Source organism: Dama dama, chromosome 11, assembly GCF_033118175.1.
Source record: "Dama dama isolate Ldn47 chromosome 11, ASM3311817v1, whole genome shotgun sequence".
Lineage (NCBI taxonomy): Eukaryota > Metazoa > Chordata > Mammalia > Artiodactyla > Cervidae > Dama > Dama dama.
The window spans coordinates 54,313,838-54,336,918 of NC_083691.1; the positions used below are offsets into that span (position 1 = coordinate 54,313,838).

General features: G+C 38.5%; 1 protein-coding gene across 1 annotated transcript in view; it reads left to right on the top strand.

The window, feature by feature from the left end:
• The window catches only part of DNAH6 (dynein axonemal heavy chain 6), a 270,144-nt gene that overhangs the window by 39,146 nt on the left and 207,917 nt on the right, over positions 1-23,081 (top strand). The window contains exons 10-13 of the mRNA XM_061155236.1: positions 6,120-6,320; positions 15,862-15,982; positions 19,763-19,914; positions 22,075-22,227. Coding sequence (XP_061011219.1) covers positions 6,120-6,320; positions 15,862-15,982; positions 19,763-19,914; positions 22,075-22,227 — 627 coding nt within the window. The remainder of the gene's footprint in view (positions 1-6,119; positions 6,321-15,861; positions 15,983-19,762; positions 19,915-22,074; positions 22,228-23,081) is intronic.

Below are 23,081 nucleotides of genomic sequence, written 5' to 3' on the forward strand. Positions count from 1 at the left end.
CACATTTAAGAGGATTTTTATTGTTTTGGTATCTATTTTTAATTTTTTAATTGGAGGATAATTGCTTTACAATATTGTGTTGGTTTCTTCCATACATCCAGTTTTTGCTATGCTATGCAGTCACTTGCTACTAGTTTGGCCACTTAAAGCAGTATTTACCTCCATCTCTGTGGGTCAGGAGTCTGGGCACCTTTTAGCTCCTTCTCTGCTTCAGGGCCTCTCCAGGCTGCCCTTTGGGTGTTGTCTGGGCTGAGGTTTCCTCAGAGGCTTTACTGGAGAAGGATCTATTTCCAGTTTCCCTCAGGTTGTTGTGAAAATTCATCTCTAAGCAGCTATAGGACTGAAGTCCCTGGTTTCCTGAGAGAAGTCAGCTGAGAACCATCCAGTTCCAATATGTATGTCTGCTTCTTCAAGACCAGCTGGAGACTCTCCTTTGAGAAGGGCCCAATCTCTCTTTTAAGAACTTTCACTTGAAAAAAAAAAAAAAAACTTTCACTTGATTCAGTCAGGTCTACCGTGGCTCAGCACATCCTTTCTTTTTTAAATATATCTATTTATTTATGTATGGCCTTTTGGCTGCGCTGGGTCTTCACTGCATGCAGGCTTTCTCTAGCCGTGGTGGGCAGAGGCTACACTCTAACTGTGGTGTGTTTGCGTCCCGTTGCGGTGGCTTCTCTTGTTGCAGAGCACAGGCTCTAGGGCTTACGGGCTTCAGTAGTTGCAACACACAGGCTTAGTTGCCCTATAGCATGTAGAATCTTCTCATACCAGGGATCGAACCAGTATTCCCTGCATTGGCAGGCAGATTCTTAACTACTGGGTCATGAAAGTCCCATCACATTCTTGATTAACGCACAGTCAATTATGTCTGCAAAGTCCCTTCATCTTTCCCTATAATGTAACCTCATCATGACTGTGGCATCCATCGTGTTCACAAATACTGCCCATACCCAAGAGAAGGGGATTATACAGGGCATGTAAACCAGGGAAGGTGGATCCGGGAAGATATCTTAGAATTCTGCTTTCCTCCTTCAGGTACAAGCACAGGTTGATAGACCAACCGGAGACTATATTTTCTGTCCTTAGCTGGTGTACTGTGGTGCAAAAGCACTAGTAATCAGGATCTCTAGATTCTAGTCTTGGCTTTTCAATTAGTAGGCTCTTTGACCTTGGGGAAACCACTTACCTCTCTGAGGTTCAGTACATGCATCTGTGAAATGAGGAGGCAGGTGAGTTTTAAGGTTGCTTCCTCTTCCAACAATTTTTGATTCCGTAATTTATGAGATCATCAGGCTCGTTTAGGGTACAGGAATGAGCAGACTGCTGAGGTCCCTGTGGTTGGACTCTCTCTCAGGAGTTCCCAATGAGAGAGGCACTGGATTTTCATGCCCTTTCCAGGCCAGAATATTCATAGCCTTAACATGGAAGACAGAGTACAGGAGATAACACAAAAAAGCTCTCTCCAGCTCGCAGCTGGCTGTTCTCCTTAAGCATCAGGGGATAGGCCTTGAAAACTTCAACACTTAATCTTTCCTGTTGTAGGACCCTACTCCCAACATGAGTGTTAGTCAATCATTTGTGTCCCACTCTTTGCAACCCTGTGAACTGCAGCCTGCCAGGCTCCTCTGTCCATGGAATTGTCCAGGCAAGAATACTGGAGTGGATAGCCTTTCCTGGAGCTTCCCAACCCAGGGACTGAACCCGGGTCTCCTGCATTACAGGTGGATTCTTTACCATCTGAGCCACCAGGGAAGCCCAACACAAGTATTTTTAATTCCTAGATAAATCGTAGGCTAAGCACGTTCATATGTTCACACCACACATAAGATTTTGCTTCATGAAGCCCCAAATTAGCCAATGGCAGTAAAAACAGGACTGTCAATCATGAATTTTCTATTTTTTTCTCACTCTTATTTTGGTCATTAGTCTTAGCATTTCAAATACGCATATGCACGTAGAGCTTCATCTAAAGCAAAAATTATATACTTAAGTCTTGACATCTGACATTGTTCTTGCTTGGGTTAACTATGGTCTCCTACCCCTTGATCCAAATACTTGATCCAAAAGATGATGCTGTGAAAGTGCTGCACTCAATATGCCAGCAAATTTGGAAAACTCAGCAGTGGCCACACGACTGGAAAAGGTCAGTTTTCATTCCAATCCCAAAGAAAAGCAATGCCAGAGAATGCTCAAACAATCACACAATTGCACTCATCTCACACGCTAGTAAAATAATGCTCATTCTCCAAGCCAGGCTTCAACAATATGTGAACCGTGAACTTCCAGGTATTCAAGCTGGATTTAGAAAAGGCAAACGAACCAGAGATCAAACTGCCAACATCTGCTGGATCATCGAAATAGTAAGAGAGTTCCAGAAAAACATCTATTTCTACTTTATTGACTATGCCAAAGCCTTTGACTGTGTGGATCACAATAAACTATGGAAATTCTGAAAGAGATGGATATACCAGGCCACCCAACCTGCTTCTTGAGAAATCTGCATGCAGGTCAGGAAGCAATAGCTGGAACTGGATATGGAACAACAGGTTGGCTCCAAATAGGAAAAGGAGTAAGTCAAAGCTGTATACTGTCACCCTGCTTGTTTAATTTATATTCAGAGTACATCATGAGAAATGGTGGGCTGGATGAAGCATACGCTGGAATCAAGATTGCCGGGAAAAATATCAATAACCTCAGATATGCAGATGACACCACCCTTACGGCAGTAAGCAAAGAACTAAAGAGCCTCTTGAAAGTGAAAGAGGAGAGTGGAAAAGTTGGCTTAAAAGCTTAACATTGAGAAAACTGAGATCATGGCATTTGGTCCCATCACTTCATGGCAAATAGATGGAGAAACAGTGGAAACAGTGGCAGACTTAATTTTTGGGGGCTCCAAAATCACTGCAGATGGTGACTGCAGCCATGAAATTAAAAGACACTTACTTCTTGGAAGAAAAGTTATGATCAACCTAGATAGCATATTAAAAAGCAGAGACATTACGTTGCCAACAAAGGTCCATCTAGTCAAGGCTGTGGTTTTTCCAGTAGTCATGTATGGATGTGAGAGTTGGACTATAAAGAAAGCTGAGCGCCGAAGAATTGATGCTTTTGAACTGTGATGTTGGAGAAGACTCTTGAGAGTCCCTTGAACAGCAAGGAGATCCAGCCAGTCCATCCTAAATGAAATCAGTCCTGAATATTCACTGGAAGTACTGATGTTGAAGCTGAAACTCCAATACTTTGGCCACCTGATGCGAAGAGCTGACTCATTTGAAAAGACCCTGATGCTGGGAAAGACTGAAGGCGGGAGGAGAAGGGGACGACAGAGGATGAGACAGTTGGATGGCATCACTAACTCAGTGGACATGAGTTTAAGTAGACTCTGGGAGTTGGTGATGGACAGGGACCCCTGCAGTCCACGGGGTCGCAAAGAGTTGGATGTGACTTAGAGACTGAACTGAACTGACCTGAATACTTGATCCAACACTCATTTTTCAATTCTTTCCTGTTCCTGTTGTGTTTGACAGACCTCTGATTGCATATGACTCTTACTTACTGCTCCCACCTCTGGAAATAGAGTCCCCCTTGGTTAAATTTCTCTTGGTTTTACTCCTGTGCCACATCTCATCCTTTCCAGTCCTCTATTTGGAGCATCTTTTTTGTCTGACCTTTGACTGTTGTGATCCTTAAAGGCTCCCTCCTCCTCACATGCTATATATTCTTCCTGGGTGCTTGTGTCTGTGCCCATTGTTCTAAATACTGCTTCTAGAATGGCATCTTTAAATGTATATTTCCATCCAGTACTTTTATTCTAGGCTCCAGACTTAGAGCCATCTGGAAATCTCCACAGTTAAGTCCAACTCACCAACATAAGGGCTTCTCAGGTGGTACAGAGGTAAAGAATCCACATGCTAATGCAGAAGACAACAGAGATGCAGGTTTGATCCCTGAGTTAGGAAGATCCCCTGGAGGAGTAACTGGCAACCTGTTCCAGTATTCTTGCTTGAAAAATCCCGTGGGCAGAGGAGCCTGGCAGACCACAGTCCACGGGGTCACAAAGAGTCAGACCCAGTTGAGCAACCGAGCACACACACACCAAAATAAACTTATCAACTTCTTCCAAAACTTACTTTTCCTTCTGTATTTGAATGAAAAGCAGTATCCAGATGCCCAAGCCAGCAATCTAGGAGTCATCCTGTGCTTAGTCGATCAGTCGTGTCCGACTCTTGTGACCCCATGGACTGTAGCCCTCCAGGCTCCTCTGTCCATAGGATTTCCTAAGTAAGAATACTGGAGCGGGTTGCTATTTCCTTTTCCAGGGGATCTTCCTGACCCAAGGTTCGGACTAGTGTCTCTGGTGTCTCCTGCACCGCAGGCGAATTCTTTACTCACTGAACCATCAGGAAAGCCCTGATCTGCTCTTTGGGATCAAGTCCTGTGTGTTGACCTTAGTTGCACCTCTCTTCAATGAGAACCCCATCCCTGCTGTGACAGTCTCTTCTCACCTGCCTGCCTCTCTACCTTCTAGTCCATTTTCTACATTGCTGACTGCAAGATTATTTCATAGGCATATCTTATCATGTCACTTAAAATTAAATTTCTCCATTGTCTATAGTAGCATTTTCAAAGGATGCTGTATAAGATACTGATAGACATTCTAGGAGACAGGGGGATGTGATATGCATGTACATATTAACAAATACGAAAACGTCTTTTTAACAGATCCAGAGGAAAATCCTGTTTAGCTTTGCTTAATCTGAGGTTTCTTCCCAAACTTATCTGACCCTGGGTAGTCCGTGGTCACAATCTGGGGAATGCTGGGCCACTAGCTCAGCATCACTCACAAGGCCTTTCATGAGGGGTTAACTGCATTTTACCACACTGGCACTTACACTCCAGCACACATCCTGCTGCCCTCCTTGGGCCTGTCACATACAATGACTTACAAGAACTCTACTCCCGTCTTGTATACTTGAGAAGCTCCTGCTCATCTTTTAAGGTTCATCTCAAGAAGTACCTTTTCTTTGTATCATTTAGATAGATTTTATATTTATTATGAATTAAAAATTAATTTGTGCTCACTGAAGAGAATGTGAAAGACACAGAAAGACATTATTAGCAACATTGGTCATCCCATGTGCCACAAATAGAAATAACCTTTTAACATTTTTAGACGTTTTCTCCAATTTTGTTTTAGTACATACTGATATATACAAACAGACTTAACTTGCCATGAGATTTTACACATGCATTTTAAAATGGGATTTATACACCAGTTTTATCCTGCTCTTTTTTTATATAAGCTTTATAGCATTATATTATAAACTTTTCCCCATGTCATTCATTAATCAATCTTTGGAGACACCATTTTGAAAAGGTGCCTAATTTTCATTTGTATAAATATACTATAACTTAACTATTCTTCTATTTTTGAACACTAAAGTATTTCTTTAATTAGTTTTTACTATAAGTATTGCTTCAGTGAGTGCCATTCCACATGAATCATTGTTTACATACATAATTGTTCTCTAAAGTTAGATATCTAGAATGGAAATTACTGCTCAAAGAATATGAACTTTTATTGATTGCCTGCTAGTCAGCCGTGTCTGACTCTGTGACACAGGTTCCTCTGTCCATGGGATTCTCCAGGCAAGAATACTGGAGTGAATTGCCATGGCCTTCTCCAAGGGATCTTCCTGACCTAGGGATCAAACTTGTGTCTCTTATGTCTCTTGCATTGGCAGACAAGTTCTTTCCCACTAACACCACCTGACAAGACCTAGCCACCCTTTAAACATTCCCTGATTTGCTTAAGCCTATCTTGGCTTTCTTTCCCTTATGACTTTTCTGGGTTTTGTTCATATTTCAAATGAATGTAATATATTCATCTTAATGTGTTGCAATTTTTTGCTTATCAGTTTCTCTCTCAACTAGAAAACATAGTTCCTAAAGACAGGGGCTATGTCTTCTGATTTGTCATATACTTAGAGTCAATGTAGTACTTGGTATGGTTGAATGAATTATTCTTATTTATTTTAATATTTTAGAAAATTCAAAATTTTTTATAAATATACCCATATATGTATTTACATTTTTGTTTGTGCTTTTCTCTCTAACAGGATGGTATTTCAGGTGCAATTAATCATTCCCAAAACACTGTGTTATCAGTTCCTAATCTCGTGCCTGATTCATATTTTGATGCTTTCACCAGCCCTTACATTAACAACAAAAGGGAAGAAAAAACTTGTGGGTTTGGTCCAAGCTTATCAGCAGTATTTGATGATGATAAGAATTTTCACACAATTATCTTCCAAATAAAGGTATATTTTCTTTTACTAAAGCCATTTTTACAATACTTTAAATTTTTAATTAACTGAGCAACATATTTTCTTCCTGTCTTATCTTTAAATTGAGTGCTACTTAATCTCTAGATGGTTAAGAGATTTTTTTAAAGTCCTAGTATATCAGAGCACTGATGATAGGAAAAGGACGTAAAGGAACAAGCTATTCAAGATGGCATAACTTCTAGGGGATAAAATAAGGTTAAAAAAGGAAAAAGAGTCATTATTTGAGCATTGAGTGGTGCAGAAGAAATAAAGCAACTGCTGAAAAGTTAACGTCCTGCTAAACAAAAAAGAACCAAAAAATCAGAATATACCCAACTCTTTCCCCACAACCAGAAGATAAAGTAATCTGCACATTGCTACACTTAACAAAATAGAATGCCTTTGAATTATAAATCTTATAAATTACTCCAAATCCATGAACTGAATTAATGAAAATATATTAAATACATGAGAACTTACCATAAGGAAAAATCAGAAAAATGAAGAGTTAAAAAGCTAATGAATATTCCTTCTCTTCCCCCTCAAAGCCATGAAACAAAAGCTGTACTGTAAACTCAAGTATATAACCTCAAACACATATTCAAGTCTGAATATGTGTGAAATAACATCTCAAAAATTCAAAATTCAAAATATAAATGGTATTGTTTTAAGAAAAAATTATCTCAGAAATGTAGAATAAACTGCATAGTGTCCAAAGGAGAATAAACTGAAACTAAAATTTAAAAGACAAGAAAACAACTAAGAGAATGAAAATAAGCTAGTGTTTGTGCATGTCCTCAGTTGCTCAGTTTTGTACGACTCTTTGCGACCCTATGGACTGTAGCCCACCAGGCTCCTCTGTCTATGGAATGTTCCAGGCAAGAATGCTGGAGAGGGTTCCAAGGGATCTTCCTGACCCAAGGATAGAACCCACATCTCTTGTGTCTCCTTCATTGGCAGGCAGATTCTTTACCACTGTACAAGATATAAGAAAAAAAAAAAAACGATTAGAAAGAAAATAATCAAAATAGAAAACAGGCAAAGAAGAAATAATATACATATAATTGAAGTCTCTGAAGAAGAAAAAAAACAAGGGGTAGAACAAGCAAATAACTATAGCCCGAGAAAAGAAACTGTGAATCTATATACAGAGTACCTTGGAAAATTGACTTAGATCAATTAACTCTGAGATATATACTCTTGAAACTATTATCTTTTAAAGAACAAAAAAATTTCCTCCAGGTCTCAAAGCAAAATAATAACATAACATGTGTAAGAAAATTAGACCAGCATCAGGCTTCTTAAAAATGACATATAAAGCAAGGTGATGATGGAACAGCACTTTTTAATGAAACTCAAGGGAAAGAAGTGTGAATCAAGAATTTTTATCTAGATAAGCCAGTCCTTCAAGTAGCAAGGTTATAGAAAAAGTAGTTTTAGAAATACAATGCCCTAGAGAACTTGACGCTGATCTGGAGTTTTTGTGTAACGAAGTTGAGTTTCATCCAACCAAGAGATAGCTGGTAATAAGAATGATCTTTCTATTTGTAGACCCACATGTAACGAGCTTGGAAGTTGCCACTCCATCCTAACAAGTAAAAAGCTGAACACATTGATTGAACAGACTGTTAATGGGTCTTTAAGAGAGGCGAGGACATAGGGAAAACCACAGCCCTCAAGATTGAAAGGACAGAGAACTATATACAGGGAGTCATGGTTCTGAGAGCAGAGATTCATTGACAGAAATCTCAGTGAGAACCAGTGCCAGGACGGGAAAAATAGTAACTGGTACATTGCTGGAGGCTCAGTGTTAATAACTCAGAGTAAAACACTCAGGGGACCCAGTTATAGGAGACTCCCACAGTATTATGAAATTTACCTGCAGCTCAACCAGGTTCTCACAGTAAATATTAGAAAAAGATCTCCTCATGCTTCCAGCAGGGAGAGGGGAAAAGGAATAATTTGAAATAGATCAGAGCACTCTGTTCTTAACAAGGCCTGCCCTTAGAGGAAATTAGTTATCCAGAGTTTAATTTGCTAGTGTATTGTTAGGTCTTTATTGACCTGAGGGAAGGGAAATACACAACTCCAGCCTACTCTAGCCATCCTGTCCCACCTAAGGAGAGAGGGGGGAAAAAAGCAAAAGACATTTATGATACTCACAGTCCAGAGGCACTGGCTCAAAAAAGGACTGAGACCTAATCAAAGGATGAAGGTAAAATATATCCCCTTCCCAGACACATATCATCCTCTAACTAAGGACCTATTAACAGCCATTCCTTTTACCAAGTATATCACATCCGGTTATCAAAAAAAGTTACAAGGTGTATTAAAAAGGGAAAAAATTAGAAGGCAGAGCAAGTATCAGACCCAAACATGGCAGGGGTATTGGACATATCAGACCCAGAATTTAAAGCAACTGTAATTAAATAATCATACAACTATGATTAATAGTCACTGGAGAAGGAAATGGCAACCCTTTCCAGTATTCTTGCCTGGAGAATCCCATGGACAGAGGAGTCTGGCGGGCCATGGTCCATGGGGTCACAGAGAGTCAGACACGACTGAAGTGACTGAGCATGCATGCATGATTAATAGAACAACTGTGATTAATAGAATGGGAAAGACTAGAGATCTCTTCAAGAAGTTAGAGATATCAAGGGAACATTTCATGCAAAGGGTACAATAAAGAACAGACATGGAATGGACCTAACAGAAGCAGAAGATATTAAGAGGTAGCAACAATACACAGAACTATACAGAAAAGATCTTCATGACCCAGATAACCACGATGGCATGATCACTCACCCAGAGCCAGACATCCTGGAATGCAAAGTGAAGTGGGCCTTAGGAAACATCACTACAAGCAAAGCTAGTGAAGGCAATGGAATTCCAGTTGAGCTCTTTCAAATCCTAAAAGATGATGCTGTGAAAGTGCTGCAATCAATATGCCAGCAAATTTGGAAAACTCAGCAGTGGCCACAGGACTGGAAAAGGTCAGTTTTCACTCCAGCCCTAAAGAAAGGCAATGCCAAAGTATGCTCAAACTACCGCACAATTGCACTCATCTCACACGCTAGTAAAGTAATGCTCAAAATTCTCCAAGCCAGGCTTCAACAGTATGTGAACCATGAACTTCCAGATGTTCAAGCTGGATTTAGAAAAGACAGAGGAACCAGAGGTCAAATTGCCAACATCCATTGGATCATAGAAAAAGCAAGAGAGTTCCAGAAAATATATATACTTCTGCTTTATTGACTATGCCAAAGCCTTTGACTGTGTGGATCATAACAAACTGTGGAAAATTCTGAAAGAGATGACCACCTGACCTGCCTCCTGAGAAATCTGTGTGCAAGTTAAGAGGCAACAGTTAGAACTGGACATGGAACAACAGACTGGTTCCAAATCAAAAAAGGAGTACGTCAACGCTGTATACTGTCACCCTGCTTATTTAACTTCTATGCAGAGTACATCATGAGAAATGCTGGGCTGGATGAAGCACAAACTGGAATCAAGACTGCCGGGAAATATATCAATAACCTCAGATATGCAGATGAACCACCCTTATGGCAGAAAGCAAAGAAGAACTAAAGAACCTCTTGATGAAAGTGAAAGAGGAGAGTGAAAATATTCAACATTTATTCAAATTCAATATTCAAAACTCACCGTTGAGAAAACTAAGATGATAGTGGTGGTATCTGGTCCCATCACCTCATGGCAAATAGATGGGGAGACAATGGAAACAGTGAGAGGCTTTATTTTTTGGGCTCCAAAGTCACTACTGGTGGTGACTGCAGCCATGAAATTAAAAGACACTTGCTCCTTGGAAGAAAAGCTATGACTGACCTAGACAGCATATTAAAAAGCAGAGACATTACTTTGCCAACAAAGGTCCATCTAATCAAAGCTGTGGTTTCTCCTCCAGTGAGAGGAGAAGGGGATGACAGAGGATGGGGTAATTGGATGGCATAACTGACTCGTGGACATGAGTTTGAGCAAGCTCCGGAAGTAGGTGATGGACAGAGAATCCTGGCGTGCTGCAGTCCATGGGGTCACAAAGAGTTGGACATGACTGAGTGAACTGAACTGAACTGATGATTAGTATGCTGAAAGCTTTAATGGATAAGACACACAGCATGCAAGAACAAATGGGCAATGTAAGAGAAAGAATTTAGAGAAAGAAAATATGGAGTGGTGTTCAATATTGTAAAGGCAAATGTAACCATAAGAAAGCAAGACTTGTGGTCCCATGAGTCAGGGCTATAAATTTCTATGCACAAAATAGTACAGGATATGCAAAAGGCAAAGAGATGCAATGAGACATAAATGGTACATAAACAGAATTACTGTGAACAGAAGTCTTTAACATGGAGCTTTCATCAGAAAACAGATCAAGTAGGAAACATGGAAATTAGGCTATGGAATTCTTAACTAACATAATCAATGATAAATAATAAGGAAATAACCATTGAAACAGAAAAAAAAAACATGAGGGATTTTTATCCAAATAAAAATTTACTTATCTAAATAAATATGAAAACCTTGCAGACATTTATCCAAATAAATTTGAAAACTTAGATTAAATGGATAGTATTTTTAGGGAAACTTGGGTATCTAAATTAATAGCATTGGAAATAGAAAGCTTACCAGTATCCACAGAAACAGAGGAAGTTATTAAAGAAATACCTTATAAAAAGCACCAGGCCCAAATGGGTTCACAGGGGAACTCACCAAAGACCATATATTCACAAAATACCATATATAAAGAGATCAACTCACCAAAGGCCATATATTCACAGTATCACATAAATTGCTCCAGAATACTGAAACTGCCTGGTGGAAAAATCTCCATTTGTAATAGCAACAAAGCAGGTAATATATTTAGGAGTAAACCCTAGTAAGAAATGCTTAAAAACCTATATAAGAATATCTTTTAAGTTTTCTTAAATGCTTCTGGAAGACACAAAAATAGATAAATGTTCTTAGATGGAATGACTCAACGTAATAAAGGCTTCTATTCTCCCTAGGTTAATTTATAAATGTAATACAAATGCCAATAAAATAATAATACTAATAAACTTATTGTAGACCATGTTAGGTTTATAGTAAAGCCTATAAGGAATAATAGACATTTATGGAAGCTAGGAAAACCCTAAAAAAGAAAAGTTATTTGGGGTACTATGCTAGCTAAGTATTAAATATAAACTCTATAATTAAAAGATTGTGGTATTGGCACATGCATCATTATCAGGCCAGTGAAATAGAATAAAAAGCCCAAAAATACACCTAAGTACACATGAAAATTTATTAAATATGGAGTGATTTCCAGGATATACTGTTAGGTGGAAAAATCAAGTTAGACAAGAATATCTATAGTGTGTTACTTTTTATGTCAGAAAATAGGGAGAAGGAAGAGATAAACCAGAAATTAAGGAAATTGGTTCCCTAGAGAAGACAGTGGGAATGGTGTAGGCAGGATGGTGGGTTTGGAGTAGAAAAGATGAGAAGAGTCACACTTTTAGTTCTGAGCATACCTTTTAGTATCAGTTCAGTTCAGTTCAGTCGCTCAGTCATGTCAGACTCTTTGCAACCCCATGAATCCCAGCATGCCTGGCCTCCCTGTCCATCACCAACTCCCGGAGTTTACTCAAACTCATGTCCATTGAGTCGGTGATGCCATCCAGCCATCTCATCCTCTGTCATCCTGTTCTCCTCCTACCCCCAATCCCTCCCAGCATCAGGGTCTTTTCCAATGAGTCAACTCTTGGCATGAGGTGGCCAAAGTATTGGAGTTTCAGCTTCAGCATCAGTCCTTCCAATGAACACCCAGGACTGATCTCCTTTAGGATGGACTGGTTGGATCTCCTTGCAGTCCAAGGGACTGTCAAGAGTATTCTCCAACACCACAGTTCAAGAGCATCAATTCTTCAGCGCTCAGCTTTCTTCACAGTACAATTCTCACATCCATACATGACTACTGGAAAAACCATAGCCTTGACTAGACGGACCTTTGTTGGCAAAGTAATGTCTCTGCTTTTTAATATGCTATCTAGGTTGGTCATAACTTTCCTTAAAAGCCTCTTGATGAAAGTGAAAGAGGAGAGTGAAAAAGTTGGCTTAAAGCTCAACATTCAGAAAACTAAGATCATGGCATCTGGTCCCATCACTTCATGGGAAATAGATGGGGAAACAGTGGAAACAGTGGCTGACTTTATTTTTGGGGGGCTCCAAAATCACTGCAGATGGTGATTGCAGCCATGAAATTAAAAGACCTTTTAGTATAGTCCAGTATAGTTCTTTAAAAATCTGTGTTCTTCCCTAGTGGCTCAGTGGTAAAGAATCCACCTGCCAATGCAGGAGACGTGAGTTCAATCCTTGGCTCAGGAAGATCCCCCGGACAAGGACATGGCACCCTACTCCAGTATTCTTGCCTGGGAAATCCCATGGACAGAGGAGCCAGGCAGGCTACAATCCATGAGGTCACAAAAGAGTGGGACCCAGCTTAGTGTCTAAATAACAACAACAGGAAAGCTATGAGAATGAGGAAACAAAATCTTAAAATAGAATGCAGTAAAAAAAAAAAATGAACTATTCTATATTTCAAATGAATAACCATACTGCGAGGAAGGGGGAAATACTGAAACAGGTAACTTTTAAATACAGTGTTTTGCCTGTATACCCTTAAGCTAAAGATCACTGTAATTATAACAAATATTAGGTTCCAATTAGTTTGTTTTTCATGGTGGTATTAGTGCATTAGCAATTCTGAAATGACTTTCTGTGTATGCTGGAGTTTAGCAAACAACTAAACATATTGTGGATAATGAAATGAGGCTACTCATCCTCAGAAAGGGAAGTACAAATATGGAAGAGAAAAGGCCAGAATGGTGTTATATTGGAAATGGAATTATGAACTCATGATTTTTAATTAATCAATAGAAAGAGAACTATATATAGGGTTTTGTGTATGCATGTATGTATATTTGTGGGGGGTGGGTGTGTGTGTCTTGTTCTGCTCACTGAGATGGTCTGGAAGCAGTGACATCCTAATAGCGATGAGCCCATTTAGTGTCCACACATTGATTTCTATCTATCATTCCAAAGCAGAAGATCCTTATCTCTGAAGAAATTGCTTATTCCTAGGACAACTGAAGTACAAGAATAGCCCAGAGCATAGTGTTGAACCAAAATATGAGTGAAAGTGAAAGCGTTAATTTCTTAGTCATGTCTGACTCTTTGTGACACCATAGACTATAGCCCGCCAGGCTCCTCTGTCAATGGAATTTCCCAGGCAAGAATACTGGAATAGGTTGCCATTTACTTTTCCAGGGGATCTTTCCAATCCAGGAATTGAACCAGGGTCTCCTTCATTACAGGCAGATGCTTTACCATCTAGCCACCAGGAAAGCCCCACCGCCCCCACCGCCACACACACAAATAAGAAGATGTCTAAAAACTAATGGAGACATGCAGAAAAGATTAAAAAGCCAACCTGAAGGGTCTCCCTAGAACAATCTGACCATTAAAATAAGTAATGGTTATAACAGTGTTTGAATAAAATAAGAATACATAAGTATATTTTATGAATGAATGAATGAATCGATGGAGTGAGAATGGAAAGTTCTTCCTTACAGTAAAATGCCAACTAGTAAATGTAGAAGGAAAACCTAAAAAAAGATCACCACTATAGCAACCATAGAAATAGGTGAGAATCTCCAATGCATACTGAAATGGATATGCAAAGGTATGGTAAGAAAAAGGACTTTTATCTCAAAACATTTCTGCATAGGATATTTATTGATTTAAAGAGAGAAAATAGTAAGTTTACATTGACAGACCTCACAGATACCACTTTAGTATGTTAACATCACCAGTAATGGGACAAATCAACATTATGTGCCTTTAAACATGATACATGGAGAACATACATCATTTCTGTTATATTATTGCCAAAATATATAACTGAATGTAAGCATTAAGAAGTGTTACACAAACACACACCCACACATGTGTTACTCTTCAAAAAGGTAAAGATCATGAATGACAAAGATTGAGAAATTGGTCCAGATTAAAGGACACCAAAGATATATGACAAGATACAATACCTGATCCTGGATAGGATAGCGGGCCAGGGGGGAAAAAAAGTTTTTTATTTTGCTATGAAAGGCATTATTAGGAGAAATGGCAAAATTTGTATAAAGGCCTGTAATTAGATAATAGTATTAATATCAATGCTAATTTCCTGATTTAAGTCATTATATTAATACTATGGCAGCTTAAGAAAATATTTTTATGTTTGTTAAATAAACCCTGAAATATTTAGTGTTAGAAATATCTTGTGTCTGCAGCTTTCTTCCAAATGGTTCAGAAATATAGAGAGAATCATAGAGCAAATGTGATATATTATTAAAATTTAAGGAATTCAGAGACCGTATATGGAATTCTTTGAACTATTCCACCAACTATACTGTGAGGTTCTAAAAATCATATTTCAACATGTTGGTGGATCTTTCCACTTTTGGGTCACCCACTGTGTTTCTGCCTAACACTTGCATGATCATGTACCAGAGACACTATTAAATCTGCTCAAAGGAGATATACTTTGACATAGTATCTTCCCTTCAATTGTTAATGTAAAGAAATAAACAGCAGAAACGTTCTGAAATATTATATAAGAAGCATATTGAAAGGAAATAAATGAACAAATATCTAAATATAGCTATCTAGGGTGTGTGCTATTGTTTGTAATTAAAATTTCTACCACTACCACTAAGTCTGAGCCACCTACCCTAGCATTGGTGTGTTGGGAATGGCAATTGTTTTCCTTGGGACAAATTGCAGTCATTTGCAAGAAGTCTTAGTAGGAAATATTAAGAGAAGGCAATGGAGTGCAGCCAGGGAGTAATAGGCCAAGATCAACAAGAAACAAGTCCTAACTGCCATTTGCAGGCATTATGATGCCATTGAACTATGATAATGTGTACTGACATGGTACTATATGAAAAGTCTTGTAGGGAAGTGGAGGTTGGTGCCAAGTTTAAGCAAAGTGAGGGAAAGTATTTATTAGGGCAAATTCTGAAGACATTTTGAAATAGGAAACTTGCCAGCATAGAGAATTTAATAATGAGATTAGGCAAGTAATTTTGCATATATGCTAAATGGTTTTGCCTTGGCTCAAAAACAGTTAAACTAAGATATAAAATTTGTGATTTGGAAAATAAATAGACATTGCCTCTTGCCATATATCTACTAGTGATGTGTAAGTTCACCATGAAGCTAAAAAATTACAAGTTTACTTCTTTTTAATCATAAAGGAACAATTCTTTGAAAGTCACATTTAAAGATGTATCTTTTTTTTTAAGTTTCATAAGAGAATTTATTAACTGCCCTTTGTCATCAAGGATGGTACCTTTTCTCTCACTTATATATCCCCAGGTCACAGCATAGTGTGCATCTGCTTTTTTTAGTTGTATAGAATTAAATTCTGCTTAGGAAAAATATAGTTTTGTCTGTTTTTATTTTATATAATGTGTAGGAAGCCATACAGGCAGCATTTGAATCTGCCCAATTTTATGCAGCTACATTTGAAAAGTTTCGAATATTCTTCAAGGAAAATGAAAGTCTTGACTTAGAAGCTCTTAAACTTCAAGAACCTGGTAAGTTTTCATTTGTCCTTGCTAATTATGTCTAAGAGTCATATCAAGGTTTATCATGGTCTAGGTTTCTGCTTTGTGGTGTGTGGTGACAGAGATGGTAGCCCAAAAGAGTTGGCCTGACAAAACACAAGAGTTTATTCATTTCTAGATTATTTTCTGTAGAACCACTTTTTTCTTTAGTTTTACTGTTATGTTTTATTTCAGAATATTATGGGAAGGCATTCTTCCCCAAGAGCTTATCTTTTAGTATGAAACTGTATCAGTGCAAAGGTCATATAGCCTCTATATGGAAAGGAGTTGAAAGAAATGTTTTCCCCTCAGATTCCTTAAAAAATGTTTACATAGTGTAACATGTATCTCAGGAATTCATTCTGTCTCAGGAATTCAAGTTACTCTATTTGTACAGCCCTATTGCAACGGGGTAGGTATGAATCTATGAATTGACACCTTACTCATGAGATTAGAACCATGGAGAAGTTATTTTATTAAACTTATTTTCTTCAACCAAAGAAAATAAAATACAATGCCCAAGTGAAATTTCAGGCAAGAAAGTTTCCAAATGATTATGAAAATTAAGTATATAGCATTCATTATTACCATTTAAAAATGTGAAGTATATCATTCATATTCTTTTTTTGGTTTGTTTCATTATCTGGTTTTATTCTTTTTTTTCTCATGCACAAAAATGTTTACTCTGATACTTTGCCTCATGAATGAGCACTATTTTTTTCTGGAAATTCTTGTGTTTTTCTTTCAATTCATTATTTTTATTACACTGAAGTATTTTAAAGCAAATTAGACATGCCAGTCCCTAAATGAAATACTTCAATGTGCATCTTCAAAAAGCATGTCCCTACAGAACCAAAATATTTTCACACCTGAAAAAAAAATCTCTAAAATCAACATTTAGTCCATATTCAGAATCTGCCAAATAAAGCAGTTTGCAGCTGATTTGGCCCAGAATCTAATCCAAGAATAGACACTGTATTTACTTTTTACTTTTTGAAAAGTTGAAACAGACCTTTTTTTCCCAAAGCACTAACTTGCTCAAGAAACAAAAGCGGGGTTCTACTTAAGAAATTAAAAAAAGAATTAGACAAGTTCATTTCTACCATTCTTCACCAACACTGTCACACTGAGACTTAGTGTGTGTTGAACTGAAGGGAACTGACAGGTACTGTGGTGGACGATGGTAACAGTAAGATGTAGAGCCTGGCATTTCAGCACATGAAATAAACTAATCCGAATAACCAGTTCTAACCATCTAGATCTTCTACTCACAGCCTTGAGCCAAGGCCTCTGAGTCTCCTGTTAGCATGTTCCTCAAGTTGGATAACTTTACTTGCTCACCAGTTACCTAACTGGATAAGGCCACCAAGCTCCCAGATTGCCCTTCATCTAGTCCTGCCTTGGCTTGTCAATCCTGTCTCAATCTCTGAACCAGGGTATCATAGGTATTAGCCATTTGTTGTCTGGAAATCTGGAGTAGATTGGCCTGGACTCCTAAAAGTTGTTTTCTTCCTCTTTTAGAAACTTTCTGGTACTTCCTAAACCTCTGAACCCAGTTATTTCCCATTAGAATGTAGCTTTGCCCCTTGGATACCATGCCTTGCCTGTTATACCATATTCCCTCAAATTACTATAACACTGCCTACGACATATTGTGCTCAGATGCTCAGTCATGTCCAACTCTTTGTGATTCCATGGACTGTAGCCCTCCAAGTTCTTCTGTCCATGAGATTTCCCAGGCAAGAATTCTAGAGTGGATTGCCATTTCCTCTTCCAGAGGGATCTTTCCCACCCAGGGATTGAAACTGTATCTGCATCGGCAGGGGAATTCTTTACCACAAGTGCCATCTGGGAAGCCTTAGGATATATTATAGTTTATTATACTTAATAAATGCCTGTTTAACCAAACTTTTAGCCAGACTGCCCTTTGTTTAGCTCCAGAAGGTGATCAGAAGACAGGTCTGGCTTTCTGAAATAATCAGCCATATCTCGCCACTAAATTTCTATAAAAGTCAGTGTCTACTAATAGTTTCTATACTTGCTAAGCACTTATGATAGGTACTGTGCTGTCTCATCTAATCTATTTTATCTAATCCTCATAATTCTATATAGGTGAGTATTCTCATTTTATAAATAGGCAAGTGGAAATACAGAGATAAGGCAACTCCAAGATTGGAGTTGTAAGTGAGTAAGTGGTTTAGAAATTGTTTCCCCTGACCTGAGAGTTTGTTATACAAACCATCCTGCCTCCATCTCATCAAGAGAGTGCCCTTCTGTTGGCTTTACTCTTTTGTTTCCCTTTGAACATGGATAAATGTGACCACGGCTAAGTCCTTTAACTTTGAGTGATTTAAATTTATTTATGTATAAAATGAAAGTATTGGACTAAATTGGTGTTTCCCAAATTGGTATTCCTTGAATCACTATTCTGAAGGATATTACATGATACTATTAAAAAGATTCTGTGTTCAAATAAATTGGGAAAATATTTCCCAAAATAAATTGGGAAAAGCAACATTATACAGCTTTCCTCACCAGGGGTTTTCTCAGATCATTTGATATCCTAATTTTTTCATTTCTCAAAAATAAACACATCAAAACCTTCTAAAATGAGTCAAAAAGATAATTGTCATCCCTTTTTTTATATCTTGAGGAAGGTGAAGCTCAGAAAGATTAAGTAACTTACCCAAAGCAACAGGTTGGTTAAAGACTTGGGCCTAGGTCTTCTAAGACTTTGTCTGATGTGTTCTTTATACTGTGTCAAACTGCCCCTTGTGTCCAGGACAGGAGGTGATGGAAATAAAGGCAGGGATCAACAACTTTTTCTCTTGGGGATGGTGGAAGAGGGTTAGAGAAGAACAGGAAGCAGTAGGGAAAACAGTCTGACTCAAGTGGTGAGAGCAACTGGAAATAAAGTTAGCTGAATTTTTAAAGACAAGGAGTTGTTTTGTATTATATGTGTATTAGTAAGAGCTGTTTTTGACAAATAGTATGATTTCAAGATAATCAGACTTCCACTGGTGATTTGGGAAAGGGAGAAATTGGAGATAGGAAGACTATCAAAATGCAATTGCAGCACTGGCAGATAAAGTTGACAATGGCCTTAACTTGATGTGGGGAGCAGGGTTGGCAGAGGTATTGGGAAGAGGAATGGAAATAACTTTAGCTATGCCTGATCTCTTGAGTTTCAAACTTTCTCTGTTGTTAATATCCTTATATATTTATACTTGGTAAAGAATCTGCCTGCAATGCAGGAGACACAGGAGATGCAAGTTTAATCCCTGGGTCGGGAAGATCCCCTGGCAGAGGAAATGGCAACCCACTCCAGTATTTTTGCCTGGAAAATCCCATGGACAGGGGAGCATGGTGGGTTATAGTCCATGGGGTCACAAAGAATCGAATACAACTAAAGATGCATATTCATACTTATTTTGAGGTACAATGTGGAAGAACCATTAGTTTAAGTGAACTTCAAACCAGTCTGATTCTAGAATCTACTCCATTGTAGACTAGATTCTCTAATGCAATTACAAGTTATTTTCATGAGCTATTCTTAGCAAAAGTCAGAAAATATATTTACATTATGAAATGTTAGTTTCTTCATTACAAGAATAAAATATAAAGCATAATGAATTAACATTTTAAAGTTATACAAGGTTCTCTACCTATGGATAGCTCATTTTAAATACATATGTAAGTGTATTAATGCAATGATTTTTATTTTTAAAATCTAACATATATTCTTTGCTGTATATGAATTATTCTATGTAGGTGTTAATTTCTTTAGTGAACAACTGGAAAAATATCACAGACAGCATAAGGATGCAGTGGCTCTGAGACCCACCAGGAACGTAGGACTGCTGCTCATTGACACTAAGCAACTAAAAGAAAAACTAATTCCATCACCTTTGCGATGCTTGGAGGTAACTATGAACTAGGAAAAATTTTAACTATGGTCTCTACAACTATTTTATGATTTTTCTCCTGCAAATAGCCTATCTTTATTTTCTAGTATTGCAGCTATTTAAAATTAACTTAAGTCTATTCAGCATCTTTAATTTGTAGGGAAAGTTACATGTTTTTATTTCTGTCCCAAGCATAGTCAATTTCAGGTGAGGGAACAAAAGTCCTTAAACTAGTCTCTTACATCCACTCCTTTTTCCTTTGTTGGAGCATTTCAAGATTTCCTCCAGAGGAGACATTGCTGTAACAGCTCAGAGTCCTAGTAGCAATGCTGGTTGACTCTAGGATACTGAGGTATCCTAGATACTGAGGTTTCCTGATCTGAAACTGTCCCTAAAGGTCTGATTGTATTTTAGTGAATGGTAGAGATGAGGAGATTTGATTGCTTCTACAATAACTTTCAGGTCTTCCTTTAGTCATATATACCATCAAATACCACCCCAAAGGGACTCCCCTGGTGGTTCAGTAGTTAAGACTTCATGTTCCAAAGCAAGGGGCCCAGGTTCAATCCCTGGTCAGGGAGCTAAGATCGCACATGCCTCACAGCCAAAAAACCCCAAAAAACATAAAACAGAAACAATATTGTAACAGATTCAATAAAGACTCTAAAAAATACCTCTAGAGACACAATGGTATACAACAGAGATTGGCAAATATATCCCACAGGGTCATTCCAGCCTGCCACCTGTTTTGTACCATGGCAGTTTGCTTATGTATTGCCTATGGTTGCTCTACAAGGGCAGAGCTGAGTGGTTGTGACAGAGACCATATATCCTGCAAATCTAAAGTATTTACTACTTAGCCCTTACATAAAACCCCTGCTGACCCCTGGTGCAGATGAAAGAAGACAGTGCTCTGTCTAAAAGGCTGCAGGCCTGAGTGCTCAAATCTTTTCTGTCACTAATTAGCTGTATGGCATTGGACTTCTTTATAGAGCTTTTCTGCTTCATCTGTTGAAAAAGAAAACAATAGAGAATTGAAGCAAAGTCAATTTCAGCAAACATTTCTGAGCACTATGAGTACTACTGTATACTAAGCCAGAAAAAAAAACCTCAAACTGGCTTCAGCAATCAGAAAATGTATGGATCTAAAAAGTCCAGAGGGTGGATGGGCATCAGGAAGGTGTGATCTAGTGACTCAGTGGTTTCTAAAGACCTGATTTTTTCCATTCACTATGTGCCAGCTTCCTTCTGATGTGCCTGCTTCATCCTAAAGCTCGTATACCCTCACTTTTCTGAAATGGTAGTCAAAGCCTCTATAGGATAATTATTTCCTTATTCATGTCCAGAGAGAGAGAGAGAGAGAGAGAGATCTCTCAGCCTTAAACAAAAGTCTTGGGTTTCTACTTAATTGGATCAGCTAATGTCAGAGGTTCACCCTAATCCAATCACACTAGCCAAAGAAAGCCATGCTCATTTTACCTTATGACCAATCAGACTCAATCTTTGTTTCTAAAGGAGAGATCACCTTCCTCTGAATCATTACTACCACCCAACACAAAAGAAATGGAGTTGATATTGAGGATGGTACCACAGTGTTCACTATACAGGACAAAGTAACAGAAAGGGTACTTACAAAATATCAGGGCATTTAGGCAGACTTTAAAAAAAATTATTTATTTATTTGGCTGCATCAGGTCTTAGTTGCAGCACATGGGATCTTGGTTGAGTCATGTGGGATCTTTCCTTGTGGCACACAAACCCTCTAGTTGTGGCATGTGGGCTCTCTAGTTTGTGGTGCCCAGATTCCAGAGCCCACAGGCTTCAGTAGTTGTGGCGCTCAAGCTTAGTTGCTCCGTGGCATGTGGGATCTTAGTTCCCCAGCCAGGGATCAAATCCATTTTCCCAGCATTGCAAGGCAGATTTTTAACCACTGAACCACTAAAGAAGTCCCTAGGTAAACTTTTTAATAAGTTGTGCAATCTAGCTTATTCTGGAAATAATCTTAAAAACTAATCCTATTGTTTCAGTGTGGGGGGGGAGGGGAAAAAAGCCCTTTCATATACTGCTGCTTCCATTACCTGCTGATTTAACAGACATTCAGTTAGACTTTATCTAAAATGCATAATAAAATAGAAATACTCAAGTAGTTACGATTCACAGTTCCTTCTTCTTTCCTAGGTGCTGAATTATATGCTTCCTCGTCTAAGCAAGAAAAAAGTGGATGCCATCATCTCTGAGGCACAAGATGCAGAATACAAGCTTGAATTTGTCCCAACTACTACCATAGAATATGTTAACAGCTTAGTATTTCTTGATGAAATTCAGGAAAGGGTGAGTTGATTCTTGTGTAACTCACTATTCCAAATCTTCTGGGAAGGAAGGCAAATAAGAGAAACTGAGGGACTGAAGGTCAAGATACAGCTGTCAGAATATCAGAAACACTTTCAGGCAAAGGAAGTGGATGGCTTACCTCACAGTAGTAATGGCAGCTAACATTGATCACTACTAGTCAGGCATGTACTACATTTTCTACATATGTTACATTTTTTATCCTTACAAAAGCTTAAGAAGTATTGTTTAGTCGTTCAGTCATGTCTGACTCTTTGCGACCCCATGGACTGCAGCATGTCAGGCCTCCTTGTCCTTCACTATGTCCCAGAGCTTGCTCAAACTCATGTCCATTGAGTCAGTGATGCCATCCAACCTCTCCTATCGCGTCCCCTGTCATCCCCTTCTCCTTCTGCTTTCAATCTTTCCCAGTATCAGGGTCTTTTCAAATGAGTCAGCTCTTCACATCAGGTGGCCAAAATACTGGAGTTTCAGCTTCAACATCAGTCCTTCCAATGAACACCCAGGACTGATCTTTAGGCTGGACTGGTTGTATTGCCTTGCAGTCCAAGGGACTCTCAAGAGTCTTCTCCAACACCGCAGTTCAAAACATCAATTCTTCAGTCCTCAGCCTTCTTTATGGTCCAACTCTCACATTCATACATGACTACTGGAAAAACCATAGCTTTAACTATACAGACCTTTGTCAGCAAAGTTATGTCTCTGCTTTTTAATATGCTGTCTAGGTTTGTCATAGCTTTTCTTCCAAGGAGCAAGAGTCTTTTAATTTCATGGCTGCAGTCCCCAGAAAGAAGTATAGATAATTTTTATTCTTATTCTCCAGATAAGCAAATGAG